Source organism: Bos indicus, chromosome 22 (assembly GCF_029378745.1).
Source record: "Bos indicus isolate NIAB-ARS_2022 breed Sahiwal x Tharparkar chromosome 22, NIAB-ARS_B.indTharparkar_mat_pri_1.0, whole genome shotgun sequence".
Taxonomy (NCBI): Eukaryota; Metazoa; Chordata; class Mammalia; order Artiodactyla; family Bovidae; genus Bos; species Bos indicus.
Genome location: NC_091781.1, coordinates 44,741,868 through 44,762,604, shown reverse-complemented (window position 1 = coordinate 44,762,604; position 20,737 = coordinate 44,741,868). Strand labels below are relative to the sequence as shown.

Here is a 20,737-nt window from a genome sequence, read left to right as displayed (position 1 = left end):
GAACTATACACAACTAAAAATGATATTTCTTAAATGTAAAATATCTACATCATTGAGGCCAAAATGACAGTGTTGGCTTGAAGCTACCAATTAACTGCCTATTAACCAATGAAGTGCATAGACCGATCAGGTCCAGGCCAAGACCTGTCCAACCTGGAGCCTGTTTCCTTTCTCCTCTGCATTTTCCTGCACCTTGGCTGAGGGCACAGATCTACTCCATGGCCCCAGTAACTCCTACAGAAAATCCAAACTTCCCCAGAGACCCCAAACACATGCAAAGACACGGCTTCAAGAGCACAAGAAACAACATGTAACTCAAGTAAAGCCTTCTAAAGTAATCCATGTAAAACAGTGCCTCGACACAAAAATGAGGGAGATTCACTGTTTTCTTTGCTATTGACTCCATGTAATAATTTATTTTCTAGTAACTGTTTTATTTATATAATAACTAGTTTGTGTTCTGCATTTCTTAGCAGACCCAAGATATAATTCAAGGAGAAGAAGCAAGAAAGTAGGATAGCAACAAGTTATTTAGGTTTTTTTTTTTTTTCTTCTAAGTATGAATAAGAAATAAAAATCACATTTCATTTAAGAAACTGTATGAATAAGTTGAAACAATATCAACTTTCTTCAAATGGTAAAATAATCTTGAAATTTGAGGACACTCTTTAGGAAGTAAGAAACATAAGGGTACCAGGAGTGAAGCCTACACAGACACACAGTAACAGGAAGGTAGATGACATTCTCATGCTTTTATGATTTTTGATGAAATGAAACAATTTCAGGTTCAATCATTATCTGTGGTTCCAACATCCAAAAAAATAAAATCTCCAAAAAATGAAAAAAAGAAAAGAAAAGCAAACTCCTTTGGTGGCACAACCTAACACAAATCAATAGGAGGTTTCTTATATATACTTTAATTATTCTACTTAAGTGTAAAAAATTTTTTTTTCTCTGTACAAATATTCATATATTTGTTTATGGGCTATTGCTGCAACCCCACTGGGAGTGTTAGACAATCTGTGATTCATGCAACAGATCTTACCTTTCCAAAATCCCCAAGATACCTGATATCCAAGATGTATATGGCCCCAAGGATTTGGATAAGGGAGTCTTCTAATGAAAGCTGTTTGGGTAGGATATTTGCTGTCAATTCAATGTCTACTTTCCTGAAACAGTACCTTACCTCAGTCTGAAGAATGGCAGCTCTCTGTTCTTTGGCAGTAAGTGACTCTTTAAGCACTTCAATGTGTTGCTTGCAATCTGAATTCTGATTGCTGAGAGTTTCAAGCTTTGTTTGTAAGGCAAGAAGTTCTGACTCTTTCTTTGAAAGCTCCTGCTTCAGCTGATCAATCTGTAAAACAATGAAATTACAAAAAATTATATGCTACAGCTCCTACTCTTTACATTTGAGGACTACTGAATTCTCTTAAATTTTCAAGAGCTAGTCATCATTACTCCAACATGGCAGACCATGAGCTTAAAAATACAGCCTTGGGAGTCACTTAGTCTTAGGAGTCCAGGGAGGGTCTTCAAAGGCGACTGACAATAGAAAACAGGAAAGGTAAGGTCCACAAGATGCTTTCTATCTTCCACACCACTGAGAACCAAGGTTCACAATGGAATGAAGGCTTCCTGGCCAAACCCACAACTCATCCAAGAAAAAATAAGGTTTATTGACCATGGTCCTCAGAAGGGTCAACAGGGAGCTAAGAAAGGTAATTACCCAAGACAGAATCTAGACCTTCTCTGATACTCCACAATGGAAATGATCATTCAAGAGCATCATTCAACAGAAGAGAATCCTCACCCCCCAAAAACAAGCATTGAGGGATCTTTTTTCTTATATTCTATATTAAAAAGATACAAAAGAACATCAGAAATACATAAAATAGAAAAATAATACAAGAAACATCTGTTATTCAATTCACTAGAAGGATCATTAGAATTACCCAATTCCCAACCCATTTCTATTTCCTTTCCCTCTCTGGAAACAATCACCACCCTAAATTTTGTGTTCATCCTTTTCTTATTTGTATTTCAATCTTACCTTATTTTTCTGCACCTGTAAATTCTACACTATTTAATTTTGCATGATTTTTAACTTTATTTGCACTGCGTTTTCTTTTTTAGCTTTTTTCTTTTTTCTACTCAATCTAATATCTTCAAGATTAAATCAAGTTCCTATTTGTGCAATGTGTTCATTTTCATTTTCATTAAAGTACAAGCTTGCTCCTTGGAAGAAAAGCTATGACCAACATAGACAGCATACTAAAAAGCAGAGACATTACTTTACCAACAAAGGTCCATCTAGTCAAAGCTATGGTTTTTCCAGTAGTCATGTATGGATGTGAGAGTTGGACTATAAAGCTGAGTGCCAAAGAATTGATGCTTTTGAACTGTGGTGTTGGAGAATACTCTTGAGAGTCCCTTGGACTGCAAAGAGATCCAACCAGTCCATCCTAAAGGAGATCAGTCCTGAATATTCATTGGAAAGACTGATGCTGAAGCTGAAACTCCAATACTTTGGCCATCTGATACGAAGAACTGACTCATTTGAAAAGACTCTGATGCTGGGAAAGATTGAAGGCGGGAGGAGAAGGGGACGACAGAGGATGAGATGGTTGGAGGGCATCACTGACGTGATGGACGTGAGTTTGAGTAAGCTCTGGGAGTTAGTGATGGACAGGGAAGCCTGGCATGCTGCAGTCCATGGGGTCACAAAGAGTCAGACACGACTGAGCAACTGAACTGAACTGAACAGTATTCCATTGTAAGACTTCAGAAAAATGTATTTGTCTACTGTGCTGTTAACAGACATTTGGGCTTATTTCCAGGTTTTTTTTTTTTTTTTTTGCTATTATGAAAAATGCTATTCTGAACATTCTAATACATACTACCTGGTACACACTGTAAAAAATAATCTAGGAGTTAAAAAGCTGGAACACAGAGTATGCACATCTTCATATTCACTAGATAACATTAAAGTGTTTTCTAAAGGACTTTATTAATTTCTATGGTCACAAGCAATGTGTAAATGTGCCAATCACTCCATGTCTTTGCCAATATCATATGTCATTGGAGTTTTACATTTTGGCCAGTCTGTTAGGAGTTATGGTAGAAGTCCTCTAAAAATGACTGCCACCAATTTCTTCCTACTTATACACATATGCCATTCTTCAAAACTAAAGGAGGAGTCTATTTACCCTCCTCTTGAGCATGGACTGGACTGTGACTTGCTTCAGCTAGCAAAATGCAGAACAAGTGTCGGTATGCGTGTTCCAGCCTCTAGGAGAACTAGCAGCTTTAGCTTCCTCTCACTGGAAGCTAACCACAAGGACAGAAGTCCAACCACCCTGTGACCACTTGGCTGTGAAGAAGTCTATGCCAGTCACGCAGAAAGACAGGAACTTTTCTGATATTCTTGGTGGAATTTGTGGCTTCTGTCTTGTCCCTGGTCTTAAAGGGAAGAATTTCAATATTTTGTCATTAAGCTCAATGCTTGCTTTAGCTTTTTACAGGCATTCAAGTTTTAGAAAGTTCCCTTTTACTACAACTCTGCGAAGAGTTGTTTTTTTAATCATTAAAGAATGCTTAATATTATCCAGCATTTTTCTGCACCTCATGATTTATCACATTTTCACCTTTAATATATTATAATAAATTATATTAATGTATTTTTAAAATATTACTCTCTCCATGCATTACTGTGAAAAACTCCACTTCATCATGATGCATTATTATTTTTATATGTTACTGGATTCATCCTGCTAATATTTTGTCAGCATTTCTACATTTATGGGCAAGACTGATTTGTAATTTTCCTATCTTGTGCTATCTTTATCAAGTTTTAGCATCAATTTAGCCTTCCAAATAAAGTAGGGAGTGTTCATTCTTTTAGTGTGTTCTGAAATGATTTGTGTAAAACTGCAAATTTTTTTTCACTGAAGTTCATTAAAAATCACCCAAAAAATCATCCAGAGCTGGTATTTTCTTTTTCCAAAGACCATTCCTTACTTCATCCATCTTTAATGATTATAGGAATATCCATGTTTATAATTATGTGAATCAATTTTGCTAAGTTATTTTCATTAAAAGACTTTCATTTCATCTAAATTTTCACCCTGTTGGCATGAAGTTTTCATAAAACTCATTTATATTTGATATTATGGTACCTATGACTATTTTTTTTCATTCCTAATATTTTTATTTTTAATTATTTTTTTTCTTTTTTCTTTTTTAACTTTACAATATTGTATTGGTTTTGCCATATATCAACATGATGAATCTCAGCAGAAGCATGTCCCATTAAATAACCTCTTCAAAGAGCCAATTTTGGTTCTGTTGATCATCCAACATTTTAATTTTCTATTTGATTAGTTTTGGCTCTAATTTTAAAATTATTTTCTTCTTCATACTTTCCTTGGGTTTATTCTATTTTCTTTTCCTAAGCTTAAGTTGGAATATTATCTCACTAATTTTCATACTTTTTTCTTTCCATGTATGAGACTTAAGAGCATATATTTTCCTGTCAGTATCACTTTAGCTCACTCTCTGTAGTTTGATATACCTTGACATTATTGTACAGCCTTAAATATTTTCCAATCTCCATTATTATTCCTTGAACCATGAATAACTTAAAAATGTGTTTCTTAATCTCCAAATACATAAATGTTTCCTAGTTATCTCTTTTTTTTTTATGTCTTACTTGCTTTGTGAGTAGAGAACATGGTCTGTTCTACAGTATTCATTTGAAATTTGGTGCATCTTGCTTTATGCACAGTATGTAGTCAGTGATCATAAATGCATTCTGTATGAAAGTGAAAAGTGAAGTCACTCAGTTGTATCTGATTCTTTGCAACCCCATGGACTGTAGCCTACCAGGCTCCTCCGTCCATGGAATTTTCCAGGCAAGGGTACTGGAGTGGGCTGCCATTTCCTTCTCCAGAGGATGTTCCCAACCCAGGGATTGAACCCTGGTCTCCGCATTGCAAGCAGACGCTTTACTGTCTGAGCCACCAGGGAAGCATTCTGTATACTATGTGCTTAAAAAGATTATGTATCCAACAATTGTTGGGTGCAATATTCCATATATGTGCATGACATTTGATTACACTTTTATTTTTAGAACATTTCCATGATCTTAATATGAAACTTTAAGTAGAAAAATCACTCTTCATTCCTCATCCTCTACACCTAGCCCTAGGCAACCAATAATCTACATTATGGACTGGCCTTTTCTGGGAATCTCATATAAATGCACTCTTCAATATACGTACTTTGTCACTGGCTTCCATAACATACACAACATTTCAAGTTTCATCCATTTTGTAGCATATATAAGTACTTCATTGCTCTTTATAGCTGAGTAATATTTCACTGTATGAATATACATGATTGTTTCTATCCATTCACCAGATAATGGACACCTAAATTGTTTCCACATTTTGACTATTAATAATGCTGCTTGATCATTTATGTACAAGTGTGTAGAGACATATGCTTTCATTTCTCTTGGATATAAACACAGGTGTGAAACTGCTAGGTCACATGGTAACTATGTTTAGCTTTCTGAAGAATTTCTACCTGCTTTCCAAACTGACTATACAATTTTATTGGAGAAGGAAATGGCAACCCACTCCAGTGTTCTTGCCTGGAGAATCTCAGGGATGGGGGAGCCTGGTGGGCTGCTGTCTATGGGGTCGCAGAGAGTCGGACACGACTGAAGTGATTTAGCAGGAGAAACATATAAGGGTTCTAATTTCTTTAAAACCTCACCAGCATTTGTTATCATCTGTCTTTCCATTCGTCATCATTCCAGTGAGTATATAGTGGTTATCTCCTTATGGTTTTGCTTTCTCTAATGACTAAGATGTTAACAAATATCTTTTTCCATACTTATTAGACATTCATATATCTCCTTTGGACAAATGTTCTGTTAAGACTTTTTCTTGGCCTCTAAGATTTTATGTCTTTATTTTGATGCAAATAGATTTCATTTTATTTATCCTATTTTGGGTATTTTAAGACTTCTGAATTTGTAGACTGATACCTGTGAAAATTCTCAGCTTTTATCTCTTTTATCTCTTCAAATATGGCTTCTGAATAATAACTGTCCTTATTTCATCTCTCTTTCTTCAAGAATTTGGATTAGATTTGTGCTAGATCTTCTTATTCTATCTTCTATGCATCTTTAATGTTTTGTATCTTTTTATGTTTCATTTAATTTCTTCTGCCCTATTTTCTAGTCTATTAAGTTTCTCTTCTGCTATGACCACTCTGCAATTAAATATATTTCTCAAACTTTAAAATTTCCATTTTTATATTTTTCCATTTCTAAGTCATTTTATTTGCCTCTTTCTAAATTTCCTTGGTATTTTTATAGCCTCTTGCCTTTTAGCCATATTTTCAACTCCTTCTTTTATTTAATATACTGCTACTGCCAAGTCGCTTCAGTCATGTCCGACTCTGTGTGATCCCATAGACGGCAACCCACCAGGCTCCCCCGTCCCTGGGATTCTCCACGCAAGAACACTGGAGTGGGTTGCCATTTCCTTCTCCAATGCATGAAAGTGAAAAGTCAAAGTGAAGTCGCTCAGTCGTGTCCGATTCTTCGTGACCCCATGGACTCCAGCCCACCAGGCTCCTCCACCCATGGGATTTTCCAGGCAAGAATACTGGAGTGGGGTGCCATTCCCTTCTCCGATTTAACATACTAAACATACTTATTTCATAGTGTTTGTCTTAAAATTTCAGTTTCTGAAGTCTTTCCCTTCTAGTTCTGCTGTTCATTCTTTCTACTGGCTTTTGCTTACAGTGGCTTGCTTTCTTGAAGGTTTTGTAAATTTTTTTTACTTTTTACTCACATGTTTTGGAACTTTCTCTGGAGAAAAATACTGAGGGGTCTTAGTTGAACATGTGGTCCTTCAGAACATTTATCTCAGCCAATTCCTGGGCACTACCAACCACGGACTCCTTTAAACTACATTATATACTGAAAATTCTTGGATCACCTCACACTGCACATCTGCCTAAGAGCCAGCTATGGTTACAGATTCTCACTGCTAGTTTTTTTCACCTTTATCTTGGCTCAAAGACTTAAAATAGGTAAATAAATGATTTTCCCTGGAGCCCCTTAGTCTAGGTGGGAGGAGAATAGAGTGGGCAATTTATTTTTACTTTACTCCTGCATTAAGAGTCTAGCTGTCTGGGATCCCAGCTTTACGTGGTAGTGGGATTCCTGCTTGGCTCCTCATTTTGAGCAGGCTCAAGCTTCTGTCACTTTCCTTCAGTGTCACTGTGACTGTGAAAACTAAAGCTCAAGTTCATCTGTCTAGCAAAGCCAACAAGAAGACAAAACCAGGAATTTCCCTGGTGGTCCAGTGGTTGAGACTCCACGCTCTCGATGCAGAGGGCCTGGGTTCGATCTCTGGCCAGTGAACTAGATCCTGGATGCCACAACTAAAGATCCAGCATGTCACAATAAAGATCCCATACACTGCTACTAAGACCTGGAGAGGACAAATAACTAAAAAAAAAAGAAGATAGAACCAGGGCTGTAGTTTTCACTCTAGGCCCCTGCTTTGGCTTAATCTTGGCCCTTCAGGTTCTTTCTAACTTCAAAGTTTATAAGTACATTTTAAATTGTATGTTTTTAAACTATATTTGATCCATCATTTTTGTCCCAGTAATTGAAACTAGCTAAATAAGAACCAAGCTACTGATAACTACTGAGCATAAACAGAGTGAGATGCTTAAAAAGAAGTGAGACCTCCATCTTCAGAAATTTTCAGGGTTCTGCAATTAACTATAAAAGTTTATATAGAACCCCACTTGCAGGGTGAACCCAGACTAGATAGGGGGACATACAGGTTTCATCATACTTGCCACATCTACAGGTTTGGTGACGGCTGCCCGGAAGGCAGTCTTGAGAAGAATTCTGAGTATGCTGAAAAGTTCACTAAAAAGAACTGTGCGAGATTATCAATGCACTTCGAGTATGTGTGTCTGGGTGGCAGCACTACTCAGGTCTGTGCAATCCATGAAATACATTATTTCTCTGTAATTTAAGAAATCACGAGTCTATGATTTTTAGCTACAACAAAGTAAGTCCTCTCCCTATAGCCCTCTCTTTTTCTCACACACAAGAACAGAATATAAATAAAATGAGGGAAAAGAGAAAATTATAAAATGAATTAAATCTTTTGTGATCAGCAACTACTCAAGGAATAGTTGACATTACAGTATATAGTTGATTCAACATACGAAACTGATTCATCTGAAAATAAAACTCAAAAAACTTTCAACTCTACATGCCGAAACAATGATGATATTTATAGTAAAGAAAAAAAAGCTGATTAGTGCTAACGTCTACAAATATCGGAGTAGAAATCTCATATGGGAGTGGGGTATTGAGAGAGGAATGTGAAAGAAATTAACATCAATGGAATGGCATTTAATAGGAAGGAAGACATGGCAGGTTCTACATATAGCTACTTCATTCAATAAAAATAGATTGATAATGATAAAACTATCTCAGTCTATAAATATTAATAGGCAGTTGCTTTAAATAACTTGCAGACTATCACTGCCGTGAGGTAAATTTTAAATATTTTATGCAGACAATAACAGGAAAAAAAGTTTTTCTAAGGGGAATATAGTTGTGGGGTAAAAAAATCATATTCTTCCATAAAAATATGCCTTTGGCTTCTTTTATAGCCATAAACTCAATAAAAATGAAAAGTGATGCAATCGAACATACATGAGAACTGAGGCTGGGGAAGGTCTGTCTCCATGATGGGAAGAAGAAAAACCAATCGGAATTACATCACATGCTTTATATGAAGTCCATGTGGACATCAGGCACACTTCATCTCGTCTGAAAGTTCTTCTACCACTTACATCTGTGACACAACTAACACCAATAAAGCCTACTCGGCCAAGGAAAACAGCTTCTTTTTCACTGCAGATATGGCCCTCACATCTAGAAAGTGATGTGCTTATTATCATGCAGTTTGGGTTATGAGGTTTGTAATCCATCAGAGGTTAATAAGAAAATGTGTTACAAATTGAGAATAAAGGGGGAGATCTAAGACAGCAGAGTAGCATCTTTGGCAAACTCTGCAGAGGGAGTGGCTAACAGAGAAGTACCGGGGTCAGTAGATGAAAATGTGTGAGTCTAGGAACAAAGCCTTGTATACAACAAGGGATGCCATCATTCTTTCCCTAGTAGGAAAACAATTATTTATATGGTACATTCCATTCTTAAAGCCTTAACAGTGCTGCTGAGGTAACTCATGCTTTTCATAGCCTCTTACATTCTGCCATTACACTTTGATTCCTCTAAACCTTGTGAGTGTGGGTAGAAATTGGACTTTCCAACAGGGGAGAGTTGCACAGCTTGGGAGGTCTCTGAGTCTCAGTTCTCAGGGACAACATGCATGTGCCAGAGGGCTTGAAAGATGCATGTCTTTTCATCCTGACTGACTATATCTGGTATCCCAGGCTTTGCACAAGTTGCGATTCTAAACTCTGCCTTTACATTTTTGAAATTCACCTTCTATTATTTCAAAAATGTTATGTCATGGCTATTTATGATATCATATTTACAAAAGCAATTTAGGTCTTCCCTGCTACTTCATCTAATCACAAAGCTTGCAAGAGGCCCTACCAGTCCCAGGCATCTGCTCAGCAACAAAATGGAAGCACATGCTATTTCATGGGACTGCTTAAAATACTTCCTTTCCCTCCAACCTACTGTCTTTACTCATTTTAATAATTAATCCAAGCAGCACTCACTTTGCATACAACATTGTTTCTTTATCAGATTCTCAGCTAATGTGGAAGCTCCAATACTTTGGCCACCTGAAGCAAAGAGCTGACACATTGGGAAAAAACCCTGATGCTGGGAAAGACTGAAGGTAAAAGGAGAAGGGGATGGCGGAGGATGAGATGGTTAGATAGCATCGCTGACTCGATGGACATGAATTTGAGCAAACTCCAGGAGATACTGAAGGATGGGGGAGCCTGGCGTGATGTAGTGCATGAGGTCCCAAAGAGTCAGACACAACTTAGTGACTGAACAACAACAATGTCAATTTTTCATTGAAACATTTAAAAGTATTTCAACACACTTCTATCTCTGAAAATGAGTCTGTATATATCACTATTAGCTGCCTTTATTATATATTTCTGGGGAAGGAAATGGCAACCCATCCCAGTATTCTTGCCTGGAGAATCCCATGGACAGAGGAGCCTGGCAGGCCACAGTCCATAGGGTTGCAAGAGTCAGACACGACTTAGCGACTAAGTGATGATAGCAATTATCTATTTGGAGCAAATAGTTACACACAGAAATTGAGATTGATGACAAGGAATCAAATGCTGAGTTAATTGTATCACCAATGGGTCATGAAAGTACTTTTCAGCTAAAATTTCAAAAATATAAGCAAATGAGAACATAGATACTCTAGGAGCTATTTTTTAATGATTAGGTTGACTTTAAAACTTTTAAAATCTTTTTTTTAATTAAAAAAAGTAAGCTTCCAAGTAATTAAGACAGAACACATTTAGACCTCTATTAAAGTAACAGATCAGTGGGCACTGCCAAGCCTGGCACCATCGTAAACCCTGAAGATTCTGCCTCTCCAGAAAACCTGGTAAAAGAAAGGGCACTCTTAAGCTTTCTATATGTTGATTACAAGCCACAGGCAGAAGTAACAATATACAGCTGCAATTTTCAGATTTAGTTTCAAAGAGTTCTAGTCCCCTCCTTGTGCAGCATTTCATAAGAATTTCTGAAGTGTTCCTCTACCATGACTCTGAGTTTTTGTGAACTATTAAAACAACAGTTTCTGAAATCAACTGTCCCTGCATTAAACTTACCATTTTCTGCTAGATGGGATCCAAAGTCACCTTATGATTTCCGTGTCTACCACCGCTTCAGTAAACCAAATGAGTTTAACAATTACATTTCCATTTCCCAAGTACATTTCAGAATCTCTAGATTTTTGCAACTTAAATCTAATATTTATTTTTTGAAAAAGTCTGTAATTTCATATAGACTTGAGTTCTTCCTACTTCCTTAACTGTATAGAATTGGGGATAGAATGGTGTTTTCACATATCCTTCTAGGTATGCTCAGACACAGATTGAGTTGGCAATCTTCCCCAGACCTATCACTGTAGTTTCACCAATCTGATTATTTTGACCAAAACAAAAAACAAAACACTAACTTTAACCTTGCACAACTTGCATTATTCCAGCCAGAAATGAACTCTCCTCCCATCAAGTCTTCAGGGTGGTATTTTGAGTACATTTCTTACTTTCCCAACTAAGTGGTAAGGATTGGGAAATGGGAAATATTTTGAACATGCACAACTTTTAGTGCCCCTTTGGGGACCACAGAGCTCAAAATCCACCATTGAAAGCTTTATCCATATAATCCTGCATATAAACAAAAGAATTCAAGAAACTCCAGTGGTGACACTAAACAGTTTCCTTGTCAATGTGTGTAAACAACTATTGCACAAATTAACTCCTCAGATATCTGTGATGTTCACAAGCAACACATTCATACAAAGTTTGTAGAAAAGTTATCCAAATAGGCTACAATGGACCATGAAGTACACTAGCAATTCAATTTTCAGATCAGTTACTCAGTCGAGTCCCAGCTATTTATGACCCCATAGACAGCAGCGTGCCAGGTTTCCCTGTCCATCACCAACTCCCGAAGCTTGCTCAAACACACATCCATCAAGTTGGTACTGCCATCCAACCATTTCATCCTCTATCGTCCCCTTCTCCTCCTGCCTTCGATCTTTCCCAGAATCAGGTCTTTTCCGATCAGTCAGTTCTTCGCATTAGGTGGCCAAAGTAATGGAGCTTCAGCATCAGTCCTTCTGATGAGTATTTGGCGTTGATTTCCTTTAGGAAAGTGAAAGTCACTCAGTTGTGTTCGACTCTTTGCGACTCCATGGACTATACTGTCCATGGAATCCTCCAGGCCAGAATACTGGAGTGGGTATCTGATCCCTTCTCCAGAGGATCTTCCCAACCCAGGGGTTGAACCCAAGTCTCCCAGGTCTCCTGCATTCCATGTAGATTTTTTACCAGCTGAGCCACCAGGGAAGCCCAATCCTTTAGGATTGACTGGTTTGATCTCCTTGCTGTCCAAGGGACTATCAACAGTCTTCTTCAGCACCACTAGAAAGCATCAATTCTTTAGTGCTCAGCCTTCTTTATGGTCCAACTCTCACATCTGTACATGACTACTGGAAAGACCATAGCTTTGACTACAAGGACTTTTGTCAGCAAGGTGATGTTTCCGCTTTTTAATACGCTGTCTAGGTTTGTCATAGCTTTCCTATCAAGAAGCAAGCATCTTTTAATTTCACCAGCTGCAGTGATTTTGGAGCCTGAGAAGAAAAAAAATCTGTCACTGCTTTCACTGTTTCCCCATCTATTTGCCATGAAGTGATGGGACCAGATGCCATAATCTTAGTTTTATGAATGTTAAGCTTTAAGCCAGCTTTTTCACTCTCCTCTTTCACCCTCATCAAGAGGCTCCTTAGTTCCTCTTTGCACTTAATAAAATTATTAATATATTTGATTATATTTCTTCAATAATAATGGATATAGTCATCGCCTACTTTTTTGACTCGGGTGCTTTAACTGCAGAGTTTTGTTTAACATTTTGAGTCACTCTCTAAGTTTTGCAGTGATGTCCCCACTTCATAGATAGGAAAGTGTGGCTGAGGGACTTAAGTCACTCCTGAAGATCATGTAGCTATCAAGGGCAGGTTAGAAATCTGCCAGAGTCTGCTTCAGTCTTCAGCCTGCACTCTTTTCACCTAACTCCTTTTCTCTCCTTGAACATCCTTCCGAATTGACCACTCTGGAAACCCTTGAAAGTAACTAACCATTAAAAGTTAAAACTAGCTCAAGGATTGATGGTGCCTCAGAAGACTGTGAGATAATAAAGGCCATCACTTGCTTCCTGAAGACCATATACATGTTTTATTCACCGGGACACAATCTATATTGAAGGACAGAGTTTACAAATTTCAAGGCATTTTCAATTGTACAAGTGGCTTGAACTATCTTCTACTGATATATGACAGGATAGGGTGGGGAGGAACAGTTTGAGCCAAAACAATCATTTCCCCCAGTCTTCATGGATTCACTCAGATCTGTACATCTGGTCTTCATTCCTGGAGTGATCTGGCCATTGTCTGCAGGCCACCCTACTACTGTGCTTGTGGCATGTCAGCTCAACTCTCTAAGAGGAAAGGACTGCAAAAAAGAAACCAGAAGGGAGAACTTAGCAAGGAAACCTGCTCTGCATTTTGTGGCCATCACTAAAAGCAAGGGGTTACATTCAAATACACTGGACATTCTCCTTCTCATATCTCTACTCCTTGATGAAAATTTTTAGTCAAAATCTCAACATTAACTTACAGATGGAAGTTGACAGAAGTATAGCATGGTTTTTGTTTTTCCTAGAGAAACACATGTACACATACATACAGAGTAAAGTAAACACTAGATATTATTTCTCTCCTGTAATTTTGCAAATTCTCTGCAAAGACTATCCATGTATTTCACAACTGATAAAAACCATAACCATTACTTAAGCAGTTATCCTCTCCACTTCCCACTGCCTTCTCACAGAAGTGCGCATCACTCAACTCTGCTGCATTTTATAAGGCAACAAACAGCAAAACCTAGAATAAGAACAGGGGTACTTAAGAGGAAGTGGTAGGAAAAAAATAATTTTAATTGGTGTGGTTATTGTCTTCAAAAATAAAATGGCTTAAATAGAGGAATAAATAAAAGTATTTCGAAGTCTCTAAAGGCCAATTGGGCTGCTCATAAATTAAATAATTCTGCATATATAAAAAGAACAGATTTTCAGGTGATTTGTCCATTTGCAACTCAAAGTTTCACTTTGAAAAATACAAGCCAAATTCTTTAAAACTAGCAATACTGATAAAAAGTAATGGAAACGATTACTCTAATAATATTTCATAAATATTCCACAGCAATAGGTAACAATAATTACACTCAACAACAATGTCTCACATGACTGAATGCTTTCTAGAGATCAGTCAAGGGAGTAAGTATTTTAAATGCATAATCTCCTGGAATTGTCAAAGCGACCCGATGATGAAGGTATTTTTCTTTTTCTTATCAGTATTTCATGGATGAAGAAACTGAGGCTCACAGAGATTGAATATTTTCAGCAAATGATAGTACTGGGACTCAAAATCAGTACTGTCAAATACTATATTAAAACCAAAATATCTTCATACCATTCAAATCAGTTAAATTGGCTTCCAAGATTAACCTTTCATCACCTTCCAGGAATGGGCCAGAAATTTGGCAAAGACAGAAACTTTTAAAAATAGCAAACTTATGAAATCTCAGGAAATTTGGAGAGCAAAGACTATTAAAAATAAATGTTAATTCCCAAGACAGAGGAACACTGAAAGAATTCATTAGAAAATCCTGAACCCCTTAGTAAGTAGAAATTCTACCTAAAGTTTTATCTGATTTTTCTGGAATCTATGCTTTTGAACTAAAAAATTTCCTCATTCTTCTTTATTGTCCATATATTTCATGTATCACATAAAGCAGATTATGTGAGTATTTGGGGAAAGTATGTATATAAACCATAACTTTCCAGTCACATTAAGAATATAAAAGTTTATAACTTTGGACTATACATACCTTGGTTTTCATGAACTTGGAGTGACTTTTGTAAACCTCTATTTGTTTTATCTCTTCTTCACGGTCCTCAGTGTTCAACACACCATTGGCTTTTAACATCTGGATCTCATCCTCAAGATCCCTTATGTTTCGCTCCAATGAAGCGATTTTTGTGTCCTGTTGGTAAAAAAAAAAAAAAAAGAGAGAGAGAGAGGGAAAGAAAATTGCTTTTTCAATATTACCAAAACAATTTCAGAAAGCAATTTATTCATAGTAATAGATTAACTATGGTGTACACACAGCCCTGAATTCAGAACAATTTACTTTTTTCACCTCTGAAGATCACTTGTGAGATTTTTTTTAAGCTCCCAATAAACAGCTTATGTCAATGCAAGACAGAGAGTTACCTAGATATGTTTGTTGCATATCTAGCAATCAAATTAATAAAGAAAGTGATAAAAAGTGATCTAAAGTGTTAAAAACAAAAATGACATTTAAGAAGACAAATTTATAATTTCAGAGACAGTTTACTAGTGAATATTTTCGAGTCTACTTGTACACACAAAAACAGTTTGTTCATGTGTGTATTTTGTGGCTAGTTTTATAAGGCATGCTTGGAATTTGACTGTGAAAGAGAAGGAAATTAAAATCTACTAATGGGGGAAAGGATTCTCATCTAAAATATAGACATAAGTGAAGTTAAATAACTGAATCATGACCTAGTATGACTGACACACTAAATATTGAAAATTATAGCAACTGGAAATAATATATCACATCATGATTTACTTGGCAAGCAGACAGCTTCCTGTGTGACAAAAAAAATCACTATCTTGAAGGGCATTTCTTACCTATTGATTTACAGAGTTAAAAAAAAAAAAACTAGAAATATTACACTCAAATGTGGGGTTAATTGAGGACAAATCATAGATAATTTTCTTTAAAGAAGGAAATGACAGATTCCACACACAAGGTAGAGTGTAATAAGAAATGATGCATTAGAAGGAGAGGAGAGGAGAGAGGAAATGCATTATAGAGGGAAAAACAGTTCTTCAACCTCAGGTATTAAACTCAAATCAGTGCTTGGAATGAAACACACTGGAAGTTTGATGTCAAGTTTTCTCACTGTCACATCTCCCTGCCATTTTATTGTGTAGATTCAAGGAGGTTGTATTACATTTGCAATTGGAAGTTAATGAAAAATGAGCCACTAACTCATTTTTTTTAAACTAATTCATTTTTTTTAGAATCTAAGAAACTAAAGAGTTCTAAAAGTAAAGACAATGAATGGGCTATTCTATTTATAACAACTCAGAAAAAACTTTAACAATTATGCGTGTCCTGATTTTGTGGCTACTTTCTATTTCACTTTCCTATATTACATGCCCACTGGCATGTTTCATTATCATGAACATTGCCATTACTGTTAAAAAGGAAAAATGAGAACCAGCAGCAGCAGCACTGAGCTCCACTGTGTTCCCATACCTGGGTGCTCTACGTGCTGAAGACACACACACACACATAAAAAGCAAGAAGATAAAAGAAAATGATTTTGAAATTTGCAACATTATTATGGAATATTACATTCCATTCTGTAGTATTTCATTTTCCTTTTAAAATAGTATTTATTGTATCTTTTCACTTATAAAAGTAATATACTTGAAATTCACAAAAAATGGAGAAAATTCCCTATGTTTCTATCATCCAGCGATAACTATCATTTTTTATTTATAGCCTGCAAGTCTTTTTCAATGTTAGATGCATATCTGGTAATCTTGTATATTGCCAATTTGAGTGAGGAGAATGTTAGAGACTAAATGTCTAGGTGCCTCCAAAATTTATATGCTGAAGCTCTAATCCCTAATGTGATTATATTTGGAGAGGAGGCCTTTGGGAGGTAATCAGGATTAGATGGAGTCATGAGTATGGAACCCTCATGATGGGATTAACGCCCTCATAAGAAGAGATACTAGAGAGCTTGTTTTCTCTCTCTGTCATGTGAGAACAGAGCAAGAGGGTGACTCTCTGAAAGCCAGGATTCTCACAGGAATCCAACCATGCTGGCACCCTGATCTTAGACTTCCAGCCTCCAGAACTGCAAGAAAATAAATTTCTGTTTTTTTTAGCCACCCAGCCTGTGGTATTTTCTTATAGCAGGCCAAGCTGATAAATGTAGGGAGTCCTTCTTAATGACTCATTTGAATTCTTTTTTTTTTTTAATTTTGTTTTATTTTTAAATTTTATAATATTGTATTGGTTTTACCAAATATCGAAATGAATCCACCACAGGTATACATGTGTTCCCCATCCTGAACCCTCCTCCCTCCTCCCTCCCCATACCATCCCTCTGGGTCGTCCCAGTGCACCAGCCCCAAGCATCCAGTATCTTGCATCGAACCTGGACTGGCGACTCGTTCCATATATGATACTATACGTATTTCAATGCCATTCTCCCATATCATCTCACCCTCTCTCTCTCCCACAGAGTCCAAAAGACTGTTCTATACAGCAGTGTCTCTTATGCTGTCTCGTATACAGGGTTATTGTTACCATCTTTCTAAATTCCATATATATGTGTTAGTATACTGTATTGGTGTTTTTCTTTCTGGCTTATAAATAAATGCCCCTGCTGCTGCTGCTGCTAAGTCACTTCAGTTGTGTCCGACTCTGTGAGACCCCATAGATGGCAGCCCACCAGGCTCCCCCATCCCTTGGATTCTCCAGGCAAGAACACTGGAGTGGGTTGTCATTTCCTTCTCCAATGCGTGATAGCGAAGTCGCTCAGTCGTGTCTGACCCTCAGCGACCCCATGGACTGCAGCCTTCCAGGCTCCTCCGTCCATGGGATTTTCCAGGCAAGAATACTGGAGTTGGGTGCCATTGCCTTCTCCGATGAATAAATGAGAGTCATTTTAAATCAACATTTTTTCTGACTATAAAATTAAGCCATGCTCATTACAGAAAACTTGAAAAGTCACAGAGATAATTATGATATCCACCTCAATCTCATCACCCAAATATATCCACTATTAACTATTTTATTTACCTCCCATGAAGCCTTAAGACTATATTATTTCTTTAAAACATAAAGATATCTATTAAAACATTATCATTAATCTATTAAAACATTAATGTAGATTTCTGCTCTTTACTGAGATACAAATTTTTCAGCATTTACAAATATCTAAGTACAATTTTTACAAGAACTTACCTGTAAGTTAAGTGTGAAAGAAATAGACAACATTCCTGCTTTTTAATATAAAATCTCCTTTGATTTCAGATTCAAGTCTAAATTGACATATTTATATGTATACATATGTGTATACATATTTACATGTATACATATGTATTTATACATAAGTATACACATATGTATATAAATATATGTGTACTGAAATATACTTTGTAGTCCCATATTTTAAACTTTATTTCTTGTTGCTGCTGCTGCTGCTAAGTCGCTTCAGTCATGTCCGACTCTGTGCAACCCCATAGATGGCAGCCCACCAGGCTCCCCCGTCCCTGGGATTCTCCAGGCAAGAACACTGGAGTGGGTTGCCATTTCCTTCTCCAATGCATGAAAGTGAAAAGTGAAAGAGAAGTCGCTCAGTCATGTCCGACTCTTAGTGACCCCATGGACTGCAGCCTACCAGGCTCCTCCATCCATGGGATTTTCCAGGCAAGAGTACTAGAGTGGGGTGCCATTGCCTTCTCCTTATTTCTTGTTAGCACTTGTTAAAGTTTCATCTCAATCATGCAGACAAGGGGAAAAGCAACCCTCAGCTTTCCTCTCAGTCAACTTCTAAGAGTTTAGTTAGCAGTGACCACAACTGCTAACTTCAAAATGGGTTAAAAGGAGCTTTTCACTGGACTTTTAAAAATTACACATTGCTAAAGAAAGATCAGAATGAAGTCACATAGAAACATAGAAAATCCTTTTGATCTATACATACCTGAGTTAAAATTTCACCAAATTAGTAAAACACGTTTTTAAAATAATATTTTAATTTTACTAATTTTCTTAAAATAAGCAGCCTCTTTTTCCTTCCAAACTTTTTTCTTTTAGTCACAGATGTGCAAGAACATCAAAAGAAAATAATGAAAGAAAAAAAGATGATAGAGAAATGGATATTGTAGAAGTTACTTTAATAAAGATCTATTTTTCTGTCCTTATTGATATTTCTGTTCTTATAGTAAGAAGTCCATTTCAAGAACTCATAACCAAAATCACAAGCATGGAGAAAAGGAGATGGAAGAATATCAGCAAGATCTAGGGAAGATAAAAGATGCAAAATACAAACATATTAGATGGTGCATTGATTCTGCCCTAGAAGATATTCAAAATGCTGAGCCAGAGAAAGACATGAGAAAATATAAGCATGAAAAATTAAGGCAAAGAAAATGACTGCCATGGTCACAGCTGCTACATTGCTTCAGTTTCAGAAATTCAAAGAGAACAATTTTTTTTTTCTTTTTCAAAAATCTCTAAAGCTAAGATAAATCACTAAAAACATGTGTTTAAGGAAGACTATAGAAGAAAACTATCTCACATGTCCTGATATGGCTCAATGTGGTACATAAACATTGCCTTTCAAAACAGAGGGCTTTCCTGATAGCTCAGTTGGTAAAGAATCAGCCTGCAATTCAGGAGACCCCGGTTCAATTCCTGGGTTGGGAAGATCTGCTGGAGAAGGGATGGGCTACCCACTCCAGTATTCTTGGGCTTTCCTTGTGGCTCAACTGGTAAAGAATCAGCCCGCAATGTGGGAGACCTGGGTTCTATCCCTGGTTGGGAAGATCCCTTGGAGAAGGGAAAGGCAACCCACTCCAGTATTCTGGCCTGGGGAAGTGAATGGACTGTATGGTCCATAGGGTTGCAAAGAGTCGGACATAATGAGCAACTTTCACTTTCAAAACAAATACAAAATGCACATGCTCAGTAACTCAAGCACTAGTGTACAACAGAGAGAAAAAAAACTTAAGTGAAGACATCCTCAAAGTGGAATTTTAGAAGGTAGAGCAATATTTTACTCTCAATCACCAAAGAATCTTCATCAGAATATCTTTACATATTATCTATAATGGATATTTTAAAATAATTTATGTAGTGATTTTCAAATACTCATCTAGATTGTGTTTCACAAAGAAGCAAGCTCTCAAAGCAGATAATTCTAGGCCTTCCTTAGAGACAGAGAAAGTGAAATAGAAACAGCTTTTCCTGAAGTTCACAGAAACCAAATGCTCTGTGAAAAGGGGCCTGCAGGGTCAAGTAAGTTTGAGAAATGATTATTGGGGCTTCCCAATGCATATTAGCATTAATCATTCTGCAAGGTCCTACAGCAAAGCATTCTATTTACTTTGAGTTTTCCAGTGTTATTACTCTAGAAGTCAATTCTTGGGGGGGAAAATAGAACTTTAATGATCACGTTAAGCTCAGGGTTATATACGGAAGAAAAGAGTCAAAACAATGATTTGGATTCTTCAAAAGAAAACTTGCCATGATTAGCCCCAACTTAAAATAATCGAGGGCTTAAATATTCACATCACCTTGTCAGCTTCTGTCACTCAAGTCATTTACTGAGAGCCTGCTCTGAACCCTGAGCAGTGAGAGAACAGGCAGACTCCCATGCTCCCTGAACTTGCCGCTCCATGTCTCAGGTGACATTTTTCAAGTAGTCTTGGGATAGGAAAAGCATGAAATTGTTTTGCTTTTATAATATATTTTTGTTAAAGACTGCAGGAATGTTAAAGATTGCAGGGGCTGAAAACAACTGAAATGTGTTTGCTTCATTCCCCATGAGTTAGAAAAAAATGTCTGAATTGAATAGCTCTTTAAGTCATTTCTTTCCACATACTCATAAAATACTTGTAATAATACTTTATTTTATACATACAGATCATAACTCCTACTGAAAGATTCATGTCCAAGACTATTTTATATCCATCATTCAAAAGATGCAAAATAGTTATCTGAGGACCAACTCTTTGCGACCCCGTGGACTGCAGCCCACCAGGCTCCTCTGTTCCTGGAA

General features: G+C 36.9%; 1 protein-coding gene across 2 annotated transcripts in view; it reads right to left on the bottom strand.

Moving 5' to 3' along the window:
- The window catches only part of ERC2 (ELKS/RAB6-interacting/CAST family member 2), a 990,200-nt gene that overhangs the window by 656,795 nt on the left and 312,668 nt on the right, over positions 1–20,737 (bottom strand). For both annotated transcript variants that reach the window (XM_070776467.1, XM_070776466.1), the window contains 2 exons: positions 14,731–14,886; positions 1,187–1,354 (listed from right to left, as the gene is read on the bottom strand). In XM_070776467.1, the coding sequence (XP_070632568.1) occupies positions 1,187–1,354; positions 14,731–14,886 (324 nt within the window). The remainder of the gene's footprint in view (positions 1–1,186; positions 1,355–14,730; positions 14,887–20,737) is intronic.